Source organism: Neoarius graeffei, chromosome 13 (genome assembly GCF_027579695.1).
Source record: "Neoarius graeffei isolate fNeoGra1 chromosome 13, fNeoGra1.pri, whole genome shotgun sequence".
Lineage (NCBI taxonomy): Eukaryota > Metazoa > Chordata > Actinopteri > Siluriformes > Ariidae > Neoarius > Neoarius graeffei.
In genome coordinates, this window is record NC_083581.1 from 21589731 (window position 1) to 21607476 (window position 17746).

General features: G+C 41.8%; 1 protein-coding gene across 3 annotated transcripts in view; it reads right to left on the reverse strand.

Moving 5' to 3' along the window:
* Nucleotides 1–17746, reverse strand: part of plxna2 (plexin A2) — a 530875-nt gene that overhangs the window by 342623 nt on the left and 170506 nt on the right. Inside the window, exon 5 of one of the 3 annotated variants that reach the window (XM_060937349.1) lies at nucleotides 17354–17436. The exons of the other annotated variants lie outside the window; for them this stretch is intronic. Coding sequence (XP_060793332.1) covers nucleotides 17416–17436 — 21 coding nt within the window. The 3' untranslated portion in view covers nucleotides 17354–17415. Of the gene's footprint in view, nucleotides 1–17353; nucleotides 17437–17746 lie in introns of those variants that run through there. 3 annotated transcript variants of the gene reach the window in all.

Sequence of the window (17746 nt, forward strand, 5' to 3'; positions counted from 1 at the left end):
CTGCTGTGTATTTAAAAGAGAACCACTAAAATTAATATGGGTCAAAAAGAAACACAATAAACTCAACATAGCTTATCTACATGTCTGTAAGTCTTGGTCTCTTTATCTTTATTCAATTTCAGAAACACCACATTTCTTTTCCTGGTTATTGCAAGGGAGATTTACGAATATACCAGGGGCATTTTGTGTATGGTGATGTGTGTGAGAGAGAGTGTGCACTGCCCTTAACTGAATATTAATGCCGTTTTGTTCTCATTAATCACATCCTTTGCTCCGCTGATTTCCTGTTTGCCCCTCTATCACATAAAGGCCTCCCAACAACCCCCCTCCGCACACACACAGACCCCACCAAACACACAAAGACACAAATAAAAAATGGCTATGGGCCAACTCAATCTACATCTGTTATGAGGGACAGTACAAATCAGAGGGGAAAAAGCATCACGAAACCGTAAACCATGTGCCGTGTCTGCAGGACATTCAGCGCACACAGGACATGTGTATACATTTTGTCATCATATTTCAAGTTCGTACATGGTAGATATGGTTTGCAGAACCTTCAGGAGAATTATTTAGCATCCCAACCTACACATCCAGGCAGTAGCTTTAATTTTTTTCTGAAGCCAGATATAGAATAAGTAGATGATTTCTGCCTGAAAAGCTCCAGAGTCATAATAAGACCACTAGTATTTTTTTTTCCTGAGTGGCAGCTCCAGCTTTGCATGGTGTGGGAGGCAGAAAGAGGCTCTAGTCAGTCTCTCTCTCTGGGTGAAAAATCCTATTTCCCAATCCTTGATAACCACACACCTCATTTCCTACACATCCCTCCTCCCTGGCCAAACAAAGGTGGAGGTGCTTTGAGAAGGAAAGAGATGTGTGTCTGTTTTTGTGCAAGATAGAGGTTAAAGGGTTGAAAAGATACAAAGCAAGCAATCTGCAGGAAAAGGAGGAAATCATGCATGGATTTTAAATTTCACAGCTGAGTACTTGGGGAGGGAAATGGCTAAGCTTAAAAAAAATTCTCCTTTATTAGCTGATGATCTCCAAAGTAAGAAGTTGCTTTTATGTGGTGGGATGAGGAGCGAGGGGAGGAGAAGGGTGTCAGAAACACAGTTGTGGATCTTACCGTGAAGCTCTTATTGCTAAAAATACGACCATACCGAAGAATGACAGGGAGTCAGATCTACTGAGAACGTTGACACCTCATTCGCGAGCCCACCCATGTTAGTCAGGATGATAGAAATTTCACACTCATTCTAATAGAAATGTGGGCACAGAGAACACGTTGTTAAAGCGTGACACTGTTGAGCCACGTCAAGGCTGACTTTACACATCGTCCCATGATGCACTGGACTTCTCTCTTCATATTCTCTGCTCACACTAAACAGAGGCAGATGGCAGCCCTTTACAAGCATATATTTCTGTTTGATGCTGCTGTCCTAAACTCATCCAAAGCAAGTTGCACAAGTCATACTGTCCAAGCATGAGCACAGAGCTCCATGAGCACACTTTATAAGAAATGTTGCTTGCTTTTGTAACAGTGCTGGCTCACTATTAATAACGTAGCACAAGTGCATATCTAATAAGACTGTTAAAAAGCCACTGATGTGTTTATTACATTCTTAACCACTTTTAACCACAAGTTAGATTGAAAGATAAAGAAAGCAGGTGAGCATCTCATCTCATTATCTCTAGCCACTTTATCCTTCTACAGGGTCGCAGGCAAGCTGGAGCCTATCCCAGCTGACTACGGGCGAAAGGCAGGGTACACACCCTGGACAAGTCGCCAGGTCATCACAGGGCTGACACATAGACACAGACAACCATTCACACCTACGGTCAATTTAGAGTCACCAGTTAACCTAACCTGCATGTCTTTGGACTGTGGGGGAAACCGGAGCACCCGGAGGAAACCCACGCGGACACGGGGAGAACATGCAAACTCCACACAGAAAGGCCCTCGCCGGCCCCGGGGCTCGAACCCAGGACCTTCTTGCTGTGAGGCGACAGCGCTAACCACTACACCACCGTGCCGCCCGCAGGTGAGCATTAACACCATAAAACAGACTCTGGTCATCACCTTTACTTACACTTCATTGAGTCAGATGCAAACCCTGACCTCACCAGTTTTGTTTACAAGGTGTGTTTTGTCCTGCTACACTTGAGGCTAGATCATGCAAAGCTTTTAGGCATGACATATTTGCTTACGACTATATGACCCAGGTGTGGCTTTGTTTGATTCAAATTCTATATGCTTTTGCCTTCTGTTTTATTTATCTAAGAAGCACAGTGCAAATTTTGGTATGGTTTCTCACTGCTGTACTGTGTGCTCAACTCAGACTGTTTCAGTTTACCAATGAGACAGGAATAAAAACGTTTAACACACAATTAATTAATTGTGTGTTAATCTTGTAATGTGCATTTGATCATATTGATATGTAAATTTGCACAATAGAAGCATTTATTATTATTATTATTATTATTATTATTACTACTACACCAAGAGAGGGAGACTTGTTTCTGTAGTGCACACACATTTGACACATACTCATTTATAAAGCTAGGGAAGGCAATGTTGGAGAAACCAGTAAGAATCAACTAGATTTTCGAAATATCCAACTAAAAAATACAGCCTCTCCCTTCAGCCCTCCCTCCAAAGCCACTCCTATAAACACATGAATGTGCACTGCCTGACTTCTGCTGGAGGATGAGTCTATGATAAACAGCATTGGGGAAGGAGCTTGGTGTGTCGTTGTCATATCCCTCTACCTCATGTTGCATTCACATGTAAGAAAACACCTAACATTGTTATAATGAATGTAAACAACAAACATGGCTATTGTTAGTACTCACAGCTGTCGACTAGCTTGCAAGCTTTTGTAATATGTCTGTAATATGTCTGCCTTGCCTTGTAGAAGACTCCGGGTGGACAGGTAGGTAGGCCATCCAGTCATTTCATTCAGACTGAGTGAAAAGATTGGGCAAGTTTTGTTACAGCCCTGTGACGACCATAGATGATGGATTTCTTTTATTCTTATTTTCAGAGCATTTGATTTATTCATTGCTATCGAACCTAAGGAGAATTTCAAGAAATATAAAAAAAATGCTTCCAACATAAATTACCTACCCTATCTTTAAGCCTCCAAGTTTCACGTCACTTACAGTATCTCTCCTTGGCCACTACTCTGTATCACGCAAGAAAACTTTTAGATGAAGTAGTTTGACATTTTGAAGCGATTAGCCCAAGGCTCTTTTGTCCATCATTGTGTCTTCATGCTATGAAAATGTTCACTTTTTGCACACACTCAAACAGATAGAGGAAGCATACAATCCCAAACCTTAAGCTCACAATTTTTTGCAGGATACAGTTTTCCAGAGAGGATGAAAATAGGAAATGTATAATTGCATTGTATTATATTGTATTGTATTGCGTAGAATCCTGTATATATATATATATATATATATATATATATATATATATATATATATATATATATATTTTTTTTTTTTTTTTTTTTTTTTTTTAATCTCAGATTCACAATAGACTTTACAGAATTTCTGAACAAATTTTCTATATACAACACAAAGATAAGAATAGATTCTTCATAATGTGTAACAGCATAATATTACACTGACCTTGGCAGTATTATGCAGGGACACTGTTTTGTTTCTGCTTCAGGCAGCAGCCGTTACGATTTGAATAGCAAAAATATTTGTTTCCTGATATGCCTGAGCTCAGACAGCAGGAACCTCACACACATATTCTTCTTTTAAGTGTAATGCTTATTCTCATTACAGTAAAATACAAGACAGGGTCAAATACTAAAAGATTAAGAAAATGTAAAGCTTGAAATGAGTAAAAACATCTAAAACCAGACCGAGTAATCTTATATTTGAGTAACAATAATCACAGAATTAGAAATATTAGATACATTTACCCATATTCAACATGTTCACTTGCTAAGATATTTTTCATTGTGTAGATTCATTTTAAGGATGCTAAAGAGTCTTAAATATCCAAGGAACACTTAAAAAACAGTTTATTTTAAATATAACCGTTACTCTTGATTTATGACTTCATATTTATCATATTTAACAGTATTTCAGTGCATTTTTTGCTTCAGTACTGCATACTGTACATTAATAATCTGAAAGAGTTTTAAAAATGTATAAATATTTATGCTTTATGCAGTAGAACACTGGTTCTCAAGGTGGGGTCTGGGATCCAAGAAGAATTTTGGTTTCATTTTTTTGGTGCTGAAAATCACAACCTACCATCTTTAAAGTTATTCTGCATATTTCTTACTGACTATTTAAATAAATTGACAATTTTAAGAAAACCATTTAAAGGGGTCTGGCCTCTGGATGCAAAAAGTTTGAGAAACTCATTTAGAGGATAAATGAATCAACTTCTGTTTCATATAACATAAATATGGAAAACAAATAAGAAATTAAAATACATTTTGGAAAGAAAAACACAAAAGAGAGCCCTGAGCTTTGACTCTGCTTCAGTTAAATTCAGTTTATTGGTGTCATGGTTGATCCTTGTGTCACACATCCTTGCTCATTTTTTCACATCTCAAAAAGGACAGACAAAGTCGTAAACGCTGCAGAATCAGTTGTAATGCAGGGCAACACATGAACATCCTTCACTGTGACACAAAAAGGGCCAACTGCACTGGAGAGGTGGTGATATACACACTTCAGCTCTCCAGCAGTGGAGAGGAAGTTCACCGTGTGCATGAATCAAGTGCTCACCCCATGTTCTCTGATTACTGTCAGTGATGACACAGTGCCCCGCAGTCGCCATAAGAAGCTGCATTATTCCTAATAGAGGAGCAGAGAGGGGAACCTACGCAGCTGCATCTTCCATTCGTTCCACAGCACTGCTCTAAAATGAACCAGTCACTCGAGACCATGAACATGCTGGAAGCTATCGTCATTAAACGTCCAGAACGAGCACTCCCGCAGATGCACAGGGACAAGAGCATGTGAATTATGATATGCTCTCATCTCAGAGTGTGTGAGATTTTATCATGTGTTATGTGGAGTATGCAAGGCAAGCTATATCCAAAAACAACAACAACAACAAAAAACAGTACATTTAACTTTTTATGTGAGGTAAAGAATGAATAGAATTTAGACATGTGTTTAATGTGAAATTTGAGTTTGATGGCAAATTAGAAGAAGTCAGAATGTATTATGTATGTGGGTGTTCTCTGTGTGTGTGTGTGTGTGTGTGTGTGTGTGTGTGTGTGTTCGTTCTGTGGGTCAGTTAAGGTGTTAAGGTCAGACTGCTGCACAGAAATTTGTTTATTTGTATTTGAGCAGCGAAGACGTGTATGTCCTTGCACTGCAGATTGTGTCCAAAAAAGCAGATAGAGTTTGTATAATTTCCTGAATAAACATGTCCTCCAGTGTTTTACATATTTTTTTTAATTTCTGGAATCTTTCCATGGTCTTGAACTATAGTGTATCTCAAAAGTAGACTTTACGGAATTCTATGACCAAAACTACACCAAAAAGTAACATATTGGTCTTTAGAAAATGTGCATCATGTATTGCACATTTACCTTCAGGAGAATATAATGACAATGATACAGAAATATTCAGTATACAGTGTATCTTTAACACGTATCCTGCTGAGGTATGATCCAGAATCTATTTCTCAGTCATGAATATGTAAATGCACTCTCAGGAACAAAAAAAGGGCCGAAACTGTACAAAATGCTTGTCAGTGGAGTGGTAACCTCAAGGGTATGTCTTTTGTACCTCTAGTTAGAGGATCATAATTGTAGAGAAACCTCATTAAAGGATATAATTGGACTTTAAGGACTGCTGTTGTATCTTTAAAAAGGGAACATTTACATTGTTTATACCTCAGTGAACAGAAATGTCTCTCTACTGTACCTCATTAATCACAAATGAGGTGAAAACTTTATTGTTTTTGGCTTCCATTATATATATATATATATATATATATATATATATATATATATATATATATATATATATATATACACAAATGAAAGCCAAAAACAATGAAGTCTTTACCTCATAAATCACAAATGAGGTACAGTAGAGAGATATTTCCTCCCCACTCACCCCTCCTTTGGGCAGTACTTTTTCCCTCAAGCTCGGGTCCTCTACCAGAGGCCTTGGAGTTTGGGGATCACTGCACCGAGGGCTCCTATCACCATGGGGACCACTGTTGTCTTCATCTTCCACATCTTTTCTACCTCTTCTTTCACCCCTTGATACTTCTCAAGCTTCTGAAGTTCCTTTTTCCTGATGTTATTGTGACTTGGTATTGCCACATCTATCACCACAGCCTTGTTCTTCCGTTTGTCCACCACTACCATATCCGGTTGGTTAGCCATGACCAGTTTGTCTGTCTGTATCCAGAAGTCCCACAGGATCTTAGCTTGGTCATTCTCAACCACCTTTGGACCTGCACCTGGGGTCCTGCCTTGTGTGGTAGACCCCGGCCTCTATCAATCTTGTGCTTAGGGCCTGTTCCTGTGCAGCTATGATTAGTGCCTCTGTGCCGTCTTTCAATCCAGCTTTATCCAGCCACTGGTAGGATTTTTCAATATCAGCCATTTCTTATATCTGCCGGTGGTACAGACCATGCAGTGGTTTGTCTTTCCATGATGGTTCCTCTTGCACTTCCTTCTTGGGTTTCTGCTGCCTGAGATATTCATGAAGCAGTTCATCATTTGGGGCCATCTCCCTAATGTACTCATGGATCTTTGTTGTTTCATCCTGGATAGTGGCTCTGATGCCCACTTGTCTTCAGCCTCCTTCATTCCTCTTAGCGTATAGCCTCAGGATGCTGGACTTGGGGTGAAACCCTCTGTGCATTGTCAGGGGTTTTCTTGTCCTGATGTCAGTGGCCTCTGTCTCCTCCTTCGGCCAGCTTGTTATGCCAGCAGGGTATCTGATGACCAGCAGGGCGTAGGTGTTGATGGCCCGAACCTTGTTCTTCCCATTCAGCTGACTTCTCAGGACTTGCCTTACCCTCCATAGGTATTTGACTATTGCTGCTTTCCTAGTGGCCTCTTCATGGTTGCCATTTGCCTGCAGGATTCCAAGGTACTTGTAGCTGTCTTCCATATTTCCTATTATGCCATCTGGTAGCACCACCCCCTCAGTTCTGACTGCTTTTCCCTCTCCTTGTCCCAATCTGGGCACGCTCATCTACTCTGAATGACATTCCGATGTTGTTGCTGCCAATCCTGGCGGTATGGATCAGTGAGTTGAGGTCTTGCTCAGACCTGGTTTACAGCTTGATGTCATCCATGTAGAGGAGGTGGCTGATGGTTGCTCCCTTTTGCAGTTGGCATCCATAGCCACTCTTGGTGATGATCTGGCTGAGGGGGTTCAGACCTATGTAGAACAGCAGCAGGGACAGGGCATCTCCTTGATATATGCTGCACTTGGTGGTGACCTGTGTTAGTGGCTTGACGTTGGCCTCTAGGGTTGTTTTCCACAGCCTCATTGAGTTCTTGATGAAGGTTCTGAGAGTCCTGTTGATGTTGTACAGTTTCAAGCATTCCAGGATCCATGTGTGGGGCATCAAGTCATCAGCTTTCTTGTAGTCAATCCAGGTGGTGAACAGATTGGTCTGTCTGGTTCTGCAGTCTTGAGCTACTGCACTGTTTACCAGTAGTTGATGTTTTGCTCCTCTGGTGTTCCTACCAATTCCTTTCTGGGCTTCACTCATGTATTGAGTCATGTGTCTACTCATCTGCTATGATACCTGATAGGAGCTTCCATGTTGTGCAAAGGCAGATTATTAGGCAGTAGTTGGATGGGACTACTCCCTTCTGTGGGTCCTTCAGGATCAGGACTGTCCGACCTTCAGTCAGCTATTCTGGGTGAGTCCCATCCACGAGCAGCTGGTTAATCTGTGCTGCCAAGCGCTCATGTAGTGAGGTTAGCTTCTTTAGCCAGTAGACGTGAACCATATTCGGGCCTGATGCTCTCCAGTTCTTAATTTTCGAGACTTTTACTTGGCTGTCTGTCACAGTGATGGTTACTGGATCTTGTTCAGGGAGATTGTTGTTGTTTTTGGCTCTCAGGTCAATTAGCCACTGAGCACTGTCATTATGTGATTTTTTTCTTCTCCCATATCCCTTTCCAGTATTGTTCAGTCTCCAGCCTTCATGGATCTGGAACCATGTTGTTGCTACCCTGCCACTGGGTGTACACCTTTGATGGTTGAGTGGAGAACATCCGATTCATTCTCCTGGCTTCAGCTTTGCTTGCCTTACATGGGTAGCCAGAGCTGTGAGTCTTTGTTTGGCAGTCTCTAGGGCCTCAGATATGGACAGCTTGCTGTATTTCTTAGGTAGCCTTTCCTTGTCATACCTTTCTGGAGTTCTGATAACTGGTTAACTTCTCTCCAGGTCACCTTGATCTTAGCCTCTAACCTTCTCTTCCATGGGGGATATTGCACCTTATGGTTTATGTCCATCTTATAGCCAAGCATTTCCAGGATCACTGTTGCTGCACAGGATAAGCGGTTATGGATAATGGATGGATGGACTGTTGCTGTGATGTATATCAGAGTGTTGGTCTCAGTAGGGATTGTTTGCATGGTGGCTCAAGGTGTTGAGCTTTGTTACTATCTTTAATTTCAGGTCAGCAGCTCATGCATTAAGTTCTTGCTCACAAGGGTGTGTTGCTGGGGGGTCCCAGTCTCAGTCTCTGAGTGTGGGGATGATGATAACCCCCCCCTGACCTGGCATCCTGACTCCTCCTTGCCATAGCATTTGTTATGCATCTCATCAGTCTCTAGTTGTGATAGCAGTTGCTGTTTGTGGATATTGGAGCATTGAGTTACTAGTTGTTTTGTGATGCAGCATGAGCAGCAGCTGGAAAAGATACAGTTAGCAAAACTAGCTTTACTGAGTCAGTTCTTGATATCTTTACCTGCTCCTCCCTCACTTGTACCAATGCTTCCCAGATAGGTAAACTCCTCCATTGTTCATAAAACCTTGCCATTTACCTTGATTGGGGGCGGGTTCTAAGTGTGTTGAGCAGGAAGCATGCATTAGACTTCACCCTTGCTGCTTGGTAGCTGTCTGTGAAAGGGGAGAGCTAGTGGAGTATGTGGAACTTTTAAATGTGTTGATTGTTGATTAACTGTCTGTAACAGCACAGCTCTGACTGACCTGTAGTTCCTGCTGTGACAAATCATACTTCTGCCCATTATGCCTGACTGGCATGTAGGGCAGCAACAAAAGCCTTCCATTCCTGCCTGGTTTGGGGTGAAACCCTCTGTGCATTGTCAGGGGTTTTCTTGTCCTGATGTCAGTGGCCTCTGTCTCCTCCTTCGGCCAGCTTGTTATGCCAGCAGGGTATCTGATGACCAGCAGGGTGTAGGTGTTGATGGCCCGAACCTTGTTGGAGTAGTCCCATCCAACTACTACTTGGTTTCTCTGGATGGTACTCCATGTGTGTCCCCATGTTTTCAGTTCTCCCTCCACTGTTCTGCACCAGGTGTTCTTTGGCCTACCCTGTCTTTCCCTCAGGTGTCCAATGAGTTTGGAGTGTCATCCTTTTCCCTTCTGAGGACATGCCCTATCCACTTCCATCTCCTTCTCACAAGTATAGTTCCCATGCTCTCTTGTTTACATTTACTCAGTAGTTTTTAATTTGATATCTTATTTGGCCAAAATATTCTCAGGATTCTTTGTAAGTTCTTTGTGTGGAAGCTGGATAGTTTGTTAAGGTCATCTTCTGTCATTCTCCAGCATTCTGATGCTTATAGAAGGGTGGAAAGGACAGCTCTGATACAGTTTCAGTTTGGTCTTAATAATGTATTGCTGAGACTTCCAGACATTGTTGAGCATATTGAAGGCATATCTAGCTTTACTGAGTCAGTTCTTGATATCTTTACCTGCTCCTCCCTCACTTGTACCAATGGTTCCCAGATAGGTAAACTCCTCCATTGTTCATAAAACTTTGCTATTTACCTTGATTGGGGGCGGGTTCTGAGTATTTAAGGCAGGGGTCATCAAACTACGGCCCGTGGGCCGACTCCGGCCTGCCACCCCCCTTTGACCAGCCCCCCCAGCCCCCCACCACTTGAACCGGCCCTATGAGGCAATCCCCAAAAGTGGTCATGGCCTATTTTTTTAAATTGCTTTTTGGCAAATAATAACATGTCTGCATCTTGTATTTTGTTGATTTTATCAATTAAAATTGATATTTAGTTATAAAATGAACTATTCATATTTTCCGAATTTTCATCATACGGTATGCTTGCGATCAAACAGTGACAGGCAACGCACGCGCAGAGAACTGTCAGTGTTCAGGACAACAAAATGGTTAGCGGTAAGCGAAAAGCTGACAGAGAGTGCAGAGTTTTTAAAGAACAGTGGACCACCGATTATTTTTTCGTTCAGTGTAAGGACCGTGCAGTTTGTCTTGTATGTAAAGAAAGTGTGTCGGTTTTCAAAGAATATAATCTGCATCATCACTACGAAACCCGCCACAAAGAGTATGCTAGTTTGCGAGGGCAAACAAGAGAAGACAGGATTCTGAGGATGAAATGCGGACTGGCTGCACAACAGAACGTATTCCTTCACCAAATCCAAATCAACCAGGCTGCTGTCCGAGCTAGCTATAAGGTAGCTCACCTACTAGCTACCCGTGGAAAGCCGTTTACTGATGGGGACTTTGTTAAAGTATGCATGCTTGCTGTGGCCGAGGAGGTGTGTCCCGACAAGAAGGATGCGCTCAATGCGGTGAGTCTCTCCGCACCTACTATGACCAGGCGATCCGAAGATTTGGGGGACAACGTGCATGACCAGCTGAATGAGAAAGTGTCAGAATTCGAGTTTTTTGCTTTGGCCATGGATGAGAGCAATGACGCGCAGGACACAGCACAACTGCTGTGATCTATTGCTCATATTATTATAATTTCACTTTTTTTTTTTAAATGTATTTATTTTATAGGCCTATTTATTTGACCTTTATTAAGTGCTGCACACAATTATTATTAATATTATTAATATCATCAACAGGCCTACCTACAATTTATAATTTTCCACTCACCTTTGCCAGTGTCAATCACCTTAACTAGGCAGATGTTTCTTACCTTGACAGCTTTGATGTTATTTTTATTAGGAAATAAATAAATGGAATATCTGTGGTATTTCAAATTAAAACAAAGTGTGAAGACTTGATTACTACTTTTGCAAACCACTAGTAAAGATAAACAAATATGTGCCAGGAATCAAGTGTTGATATAGTAGTGTGGATATAGTAGTGGGGATGGCTGTGCCAGGCTAGTAATCTCTACTACACAATGAGGCCTGCTGGTGGTCATGTTTGCCTGGGTCATACAATTTTATGTTATATAGCTGACCCAACCCTGGCCCCCCATCACAATCAGGAACAACAATGTGGCCCCCAGAGAAAAAAGTTTGGTGACCCCTGATTTAAGGTCATAACTTTTGATTTCTTTTGGCTGATCGTTGAGCAAAATCAATGAGGTGAGATGATTTCTCCTGCATATGCTGGTAAGTATGGGACAGTAATGCTAGATCATCTGCAAAATCTAAGTCTTCCAGAAATGAAAAGAGAGAGTTCATCTTATACCTCTGTTTTGATCTTCTGTTGTTTGTCGCATCACCCAATCAATGGCAAGGTTGAAGAGTAGTGTTGACATCATGCACTCTTGTCTCATGCCAGTCATCACTGCAAAACTGTAATCACTGTTCCCCACATGGCATGTCAAGTTGGTATAAAAAGTCTTGATGACAGAAACTAAGTGCTGGGGGATCCCATATGCTCATAGTATTTGCCATAAGCTGTCCCTGTGGAAGCTGTCAAAGGCCTTCTCAAAGTTGATGAAATTGATGTAAAGTTGCCTCTGCCATTCTGTGCATTGCTCAATGATATTATGGAGTGCAAATATCTGCTCTGTACATCCTCTGTTAAGATTGGTGGAGGTGTGGTGGAATTAGGATCCAAAAGCAGAACACAGACAGTAATCCAATAAATAAGATGATTTAATCCAGAGAAGAAAGGGCGTGTCAAAAAGGTAAACAAACAGGACAATAAACAAATGGCAAAAATAGTCAGGGCAAAAAGAGACAAACAACTTGACAAAAACATGAGACAGGCAAAGAGAAAAACGCTCGTGTAAAAAACCATGAACAAGAAAAAACCCTTAGTGCAAAAAACCATGAACCAGAAAAAAAACCTTAGTGCAAAAACCATGAACCAGAAAAAATGCTAGTGCAAAAACCATGAATAAGATAAGTAACTTGGGGGGACCCAAGAGCAGCACAGAAACAACTAGAATAGCAAACGAAATGTTCTGGCAAAAACAGAGTTTGAGAATGGCCTTTAAATAAGCAGCAGTAAAAACCAGGACGTAAGTTCAGGGGAGAAGAAATTCCTGTCCTGGATCCGGATCGTCGATGGTGTGAGAGATCCGTAATCTCCGGAGTGGATGTCCGGGGCGGAGCATGACATCCTCTTCTTTTTCTAAAATGTGCTTGCTCATTACGAAGCTGTTGATCCACTGCATGTTAGTCATTGGATAATAATTTTCCCTAGTATCTTACTTGGGATTGATAAGAGTGTGATTCCATGCCAGTTACTACAGTCCCTCAGACAGCCTTTTTTGGGATCTTAACAATTTTTCCTTTTGTTCAGTTGTCAGGAACCTTGGCTTTCTCCCAGATGATGTCAAAGAGTGGCTGTAGAAATCCAGCTGTAAGTATTGGGTCAGCCTTGAACAGCTAAGCATTAAGGTTGCCTTGACTGGGGGCTTTTCCATTCTTCAAGGTCTTTACAGCTGCTATTATCTCTCCTCTGGTTGGTGGGTCAGTACTAATGTCCAGATCAACTTCTGCTTCCTGTATGTCAGCCTCTACTGTTGGTGGTGGTCTATTTAAAATTTCACTTAAGTGCTCTGCCCATCTAGCATCTTGCTCTGCCTCAGTCGTAAGAAGTCGTCCTTGTTTGTCTATGATTGGTGTATCAGTGGTTCCTCTATACTTGCCACACACTACTCTAGTGATCATATGCACTTTTCCTTGTTCGCCTCTTCCAGCTGCATCCTCTGCCTCTCTTGCGAGATTGTCCATAAATGCTTGTTTGTCTGCTCTAACCTTTTTTCTGACTTTGCAATTTTCCTCCTGGTATTGCAGCTTGTATCATTCTTTCAGCCCATTGGATTTTGCATCGTTCATCTGCTTCTTTATAGCTCTTCTTCCAATTAACTGCCAAGTGTCTGTTGTTATCCACTTTTCTTTTCTTCCGCTGGGTTCCTAGGCATGCTTCACTTGTCTCCTGGTAGGCAGTTTTTACCTGTTCCCATTTGGTGTTAACTTCATCTGTGTCAGGATGTGTGTGATCTTCCATGCTTGCCAATGCTTGAAATCTGTTCTTTAACTGTAGTACAAATGCATTCTTCACTTTTGGATCTCGTAATTTCTCTATATTACATTGTGGCCTGACTGTCTTCTTCACTCCCATTTTCCTCAATTTCACTTTCAATACTGATACTACAAGGTAGTGATCACTATCAATATCGGCTCCTCATTTTACCCTCACCTCAAGTAGAGATCGTCTCCAGGTCCCATTGATCAGTAGGTGGTCAATCTGATTTCGGTCTCTTCCATTCGGTGAATACCATGTCAACTTGTGAATATCTTTGTGTGGAAAGAGAGTCCCTCCAACAACAAAATCATCGGTGGTACAAAGTTCCAATAGCCTTTCACCATTTTCATTCCTATTACCACAACCCTCTTTTCCCATAGCTCTTTCGTAGGTGGTATTGTTGTTCCCAACTTTTGCATTCACGGTGACAAATCATAGTTTTATATTAATTCACTTGTTCTGATAGTGACAGAGATATCCATTTGGCATGTTTGCAACTGGTTTTGGCCAGTTTGCTTGCTACTTGTTTTGGCTAATTCCAGTTAAATCCTTGAAACTTATCTTTGCTCGCACATCTGTTCTCTATTTTCATAATGGTATCCTTATAGGTAACATAACTCTTCATCACCCATTGAAGCTACCCTATCACATGCACACAACTCAGCTTCTTAAATCACATCTTCCAATCATTTATCTACACCACACTCTTGAATGTGGATATATGCTCATGTTTGTCTCTCAGTATACTGAGAAACAATCGATGAACACCTGTGTCTGAGTCAGTGAATGTAGCTCCCAAATCGGTGAGGCAGAATCTCCTGGGCAGCAGAGGTCTACCTTCCTAGATCATACTTTGTCAATTCAACTTTCTCAGTACAAACAGACCAAAACCTTTTACATTATTAGGGACTTGTCCAGGATAATACAAATAAGACTGGTGTAGCTTTTTCTTAAGAGACATTTACATAATATTTATGAAAGAAGTCTTGGTTGTCAGTGCTTTGTCACAGACAGTTTTCTGTCACCTTCCAAGTGCTCTATAACATTTTTGTCTTAAGTTCAAAAGAGAAGCCAAATCAGGTTTCAAAGAATGGTGTGTACTATTCCCAATTTTTTTAGGCTACGCCCACATTAATATGTTTTACTTTTAAAATGCATCACTTTTGCTACATTTATGCCTGGCGGCCACACTACTCTAGGATTTTCACTCCCCAAAAATGTACACTTTTAGAAATGCTGCTGGCTCTGTTTTAGTTTGAAAACTCTGGGGTAGCGTTTTAGTGTTGACAGGTAAAAACAAAGACATTTAGAAAAGATGACGCAGACACCCACATTCATTTCCTGTTTCCTTGGTCTTATCAGTCACAACGTATCCTTTCCTGATTTGTCATGCTCCTATCACAAGACCAATTCCCCTAAGAAAACAAAACATCAGTTGTTTATTCCGGCACACGCATGCACAGTGGACATGAACGGTCATGTGATATGCATTTTCAGGTGCATTAGTGTGGACGGAGATAATTTCTGATATTGAGCTAAAACACTCATCTGGACACAGATCATTTTCGTTTTCAAACTAAAATGTATTAGTGTGGACGTAGCCTAAATCAGATGAACAAGAGTTTTCCACAAACAGTATGAGCTAGTGTGATAGAAGGTGTAGGTCTTTGAGGCTGGGTTTTAAGCTGACTGATGCTGAATTAATCAGATGGTACTCTGGCAGCAAGGACCAAACGTGGGTGAGATGAGGATGGGAAGCACTGATGGTTCTTTTATGATGTGATCTGTCTTTGTTCTACCACACGAGTATCTAGACCAATTGCGTGAAGGCTGAGGTGAAATCAGTCCCTGAACACTGCACTGCTATGTACAGGAATGTTGAGTGTACATGAATCTGTGTTGTATGTAGCTTTATATCATCAGCTGTTAATTCTTTGTCTCAAGGTCCATGTGATGCAGGGATGATGCATGGGGCTATAAAGTTGACAGAGTGTTGGGAGCTCATCCACGTGTGCGTGTGTGTGTGTGTCTCAATGCATAATCGGCTGACTCAGCAAGTCTCTGTCTCTCTCTCACTCACTCACTCTTTCCTTTTCTGAATCTGTTGGGAGTGAATTCTAATCAGAGCCCACATGGCCCACTCTCTGTGCACAGATGCACAAGGTACAGCAAGACATTACGTTAACAAAAGTTCTGTAGCGGGGGCGGCACGGTGGTATAGTGGTTAGCGCTGGCACCTCACAGCAAGAAGGTCTGGGTTTGAGCCCTGTGGCCGGCGAGAGCCTTTCTGTGTGGAGTTTGCATGTTCTCCCCGTGTCCGCGTGGGTTTCCTCCGGGTGCTCCGGTTTCCCCCATAGTCCAAAGACATGCAGGTTAGGTTAACTGGTGACTCTAAATTGACGGTAGGTGTGAATGTGAGTGTGAATGGTTGTCTGTGTCTATGTGTCAGCCCTGTGATGACCAGGCGACTTGTCCAGGGTGTACCCCGCCTTTCGCCCGTAGTCAGCTGGGATAGGCTCCAGCTTGCCTGTGACCCTGTAGAACAGGATAAAGCGGCTAGAGATAATGAGATGAAATGAGAGATGAAGTTCTGTAGCATCTCTCTCCCTCTCTCTCATTACCTCTGTATCACCCTTCTGACTTCACTCAGGCCACCTAGTCCCAGATGAAACACCATGGGGACATGTACTATCCAACACAAGGGCTAAAAATGTCCACAGAAAAGGAAGCAGGGCAGTCATCAATCACAGACACTCTTTTTTTTCAGTATCTCCTTTCACAGACATGATCCACTCCCCCGACACTCCTGATGTTTAATATGACAGCTCTGATGCCTAGCTGCCATTTTACTCTCACTCACTTCATTACAGCTACAGAGAGGTGACCTTGCTCTCTGTCTCTTTCCCTCCATCTCTCTTCACTACTCCACCTTCCCCCCTCCCCAGACCAGTGCCACCATCTCTCTCATCCCCACTGACTCAGTCAGTCAATCTACACACACACACACACACACACACACACACACACATATATATATATGGGTCCCTCTCAGAAACTGGTCTCTCATTTGGGACATCATCTCATCTCATCTCATTATCTCTAGCCGCTTTATCCTGTTCTACAGGGTCGCAGGCAAGCTGGAGCCTATCCCAGCTGACTACGGGCGAAAGGCGGGGTACACCCTGAACAAGTCGCCAGGTCATCACAGGGCTGACACATAGAAACAGACAACCATTCACACTCACATTCACACCTACGGTCAATTTAGAGTCACCAGTTAACCTAACCTGCATGTCTTTGGACTGTGGGGGAAACCGGAGCACCCGGAGGAAACCCACGCGGACACGGGGAGAACATGCAAACTCCACACAGAAAGGCCCTCGCCGGCCACGGGGCTCGAACCCAGAACCTTCTTGCTATGAGGCGACAGCGCTAACCACTACACCACCGTGCCGCCTTGGGACATTATGGTCAAAAAAATAAATTTTCTAATTTTACTATTTTTTTAGCATTTACCTAACACTGAGTGTTATTTTGCATGATGTTTTATTACAGTTATGATTATTCTGTGAGCGCACCAATCCTTAGGTGTATAAAGTTACAACTTAAAATACAATTAGTGATAACTGTAGACTTTTCAGTGGACTACAACCTTTTTAAGGGAATGCAATGTAGTCAACCATTTATCATGTCCCAGATCAAGCTGCCATTTTTCCACAAATTTGCAGAATTTTTGCCAAATTCTGAATAGAGTATTCACATCAAAGATTTAGTTTTATCTGTATTATTTCTTTCATCATTTTATTTCAAATTAAAACCAACATCACCATTCAAAACTGTATAGTTTATTGACTGTGAGTATATTTAGTGGGGTACCCCCACAGTACCCAGTTTCTGAGACAGACCCATATATATATATATACACCGGTATATATATGTGTGTGTGTGTGTGTGTGTGTGTGTGTGTGTGTGTGTGTGTGTGTGTGTGTTTCTCATGTCCTAGTTGTTTTAAGTGGAGTGTAAAGAGAACTAATATTGAAAAATGAGCAGAATAAAAGAAAAGAGAAGAGAACAGAAGAGAAAAAAGAGAACATAATTCAGCAGAACAGGAGGGAACAGAAAGATATGGATTAGAAGAGGAAAGTAAATAATATAACAGAGCAGTGCACCAGAGACAAACTGAACACCTTTCCATATACGACTAAAGAATCAAGTGTGTGTGTGTGTGTGTGTGTGTGCAGTGCAAAAAATTGAAAACTGAATTTGAGGAGAAAATTACTTAATACTAGTGAAATTATCTTTCTGCATGGACAGATATTTTTACTTAGTAAGACATCTT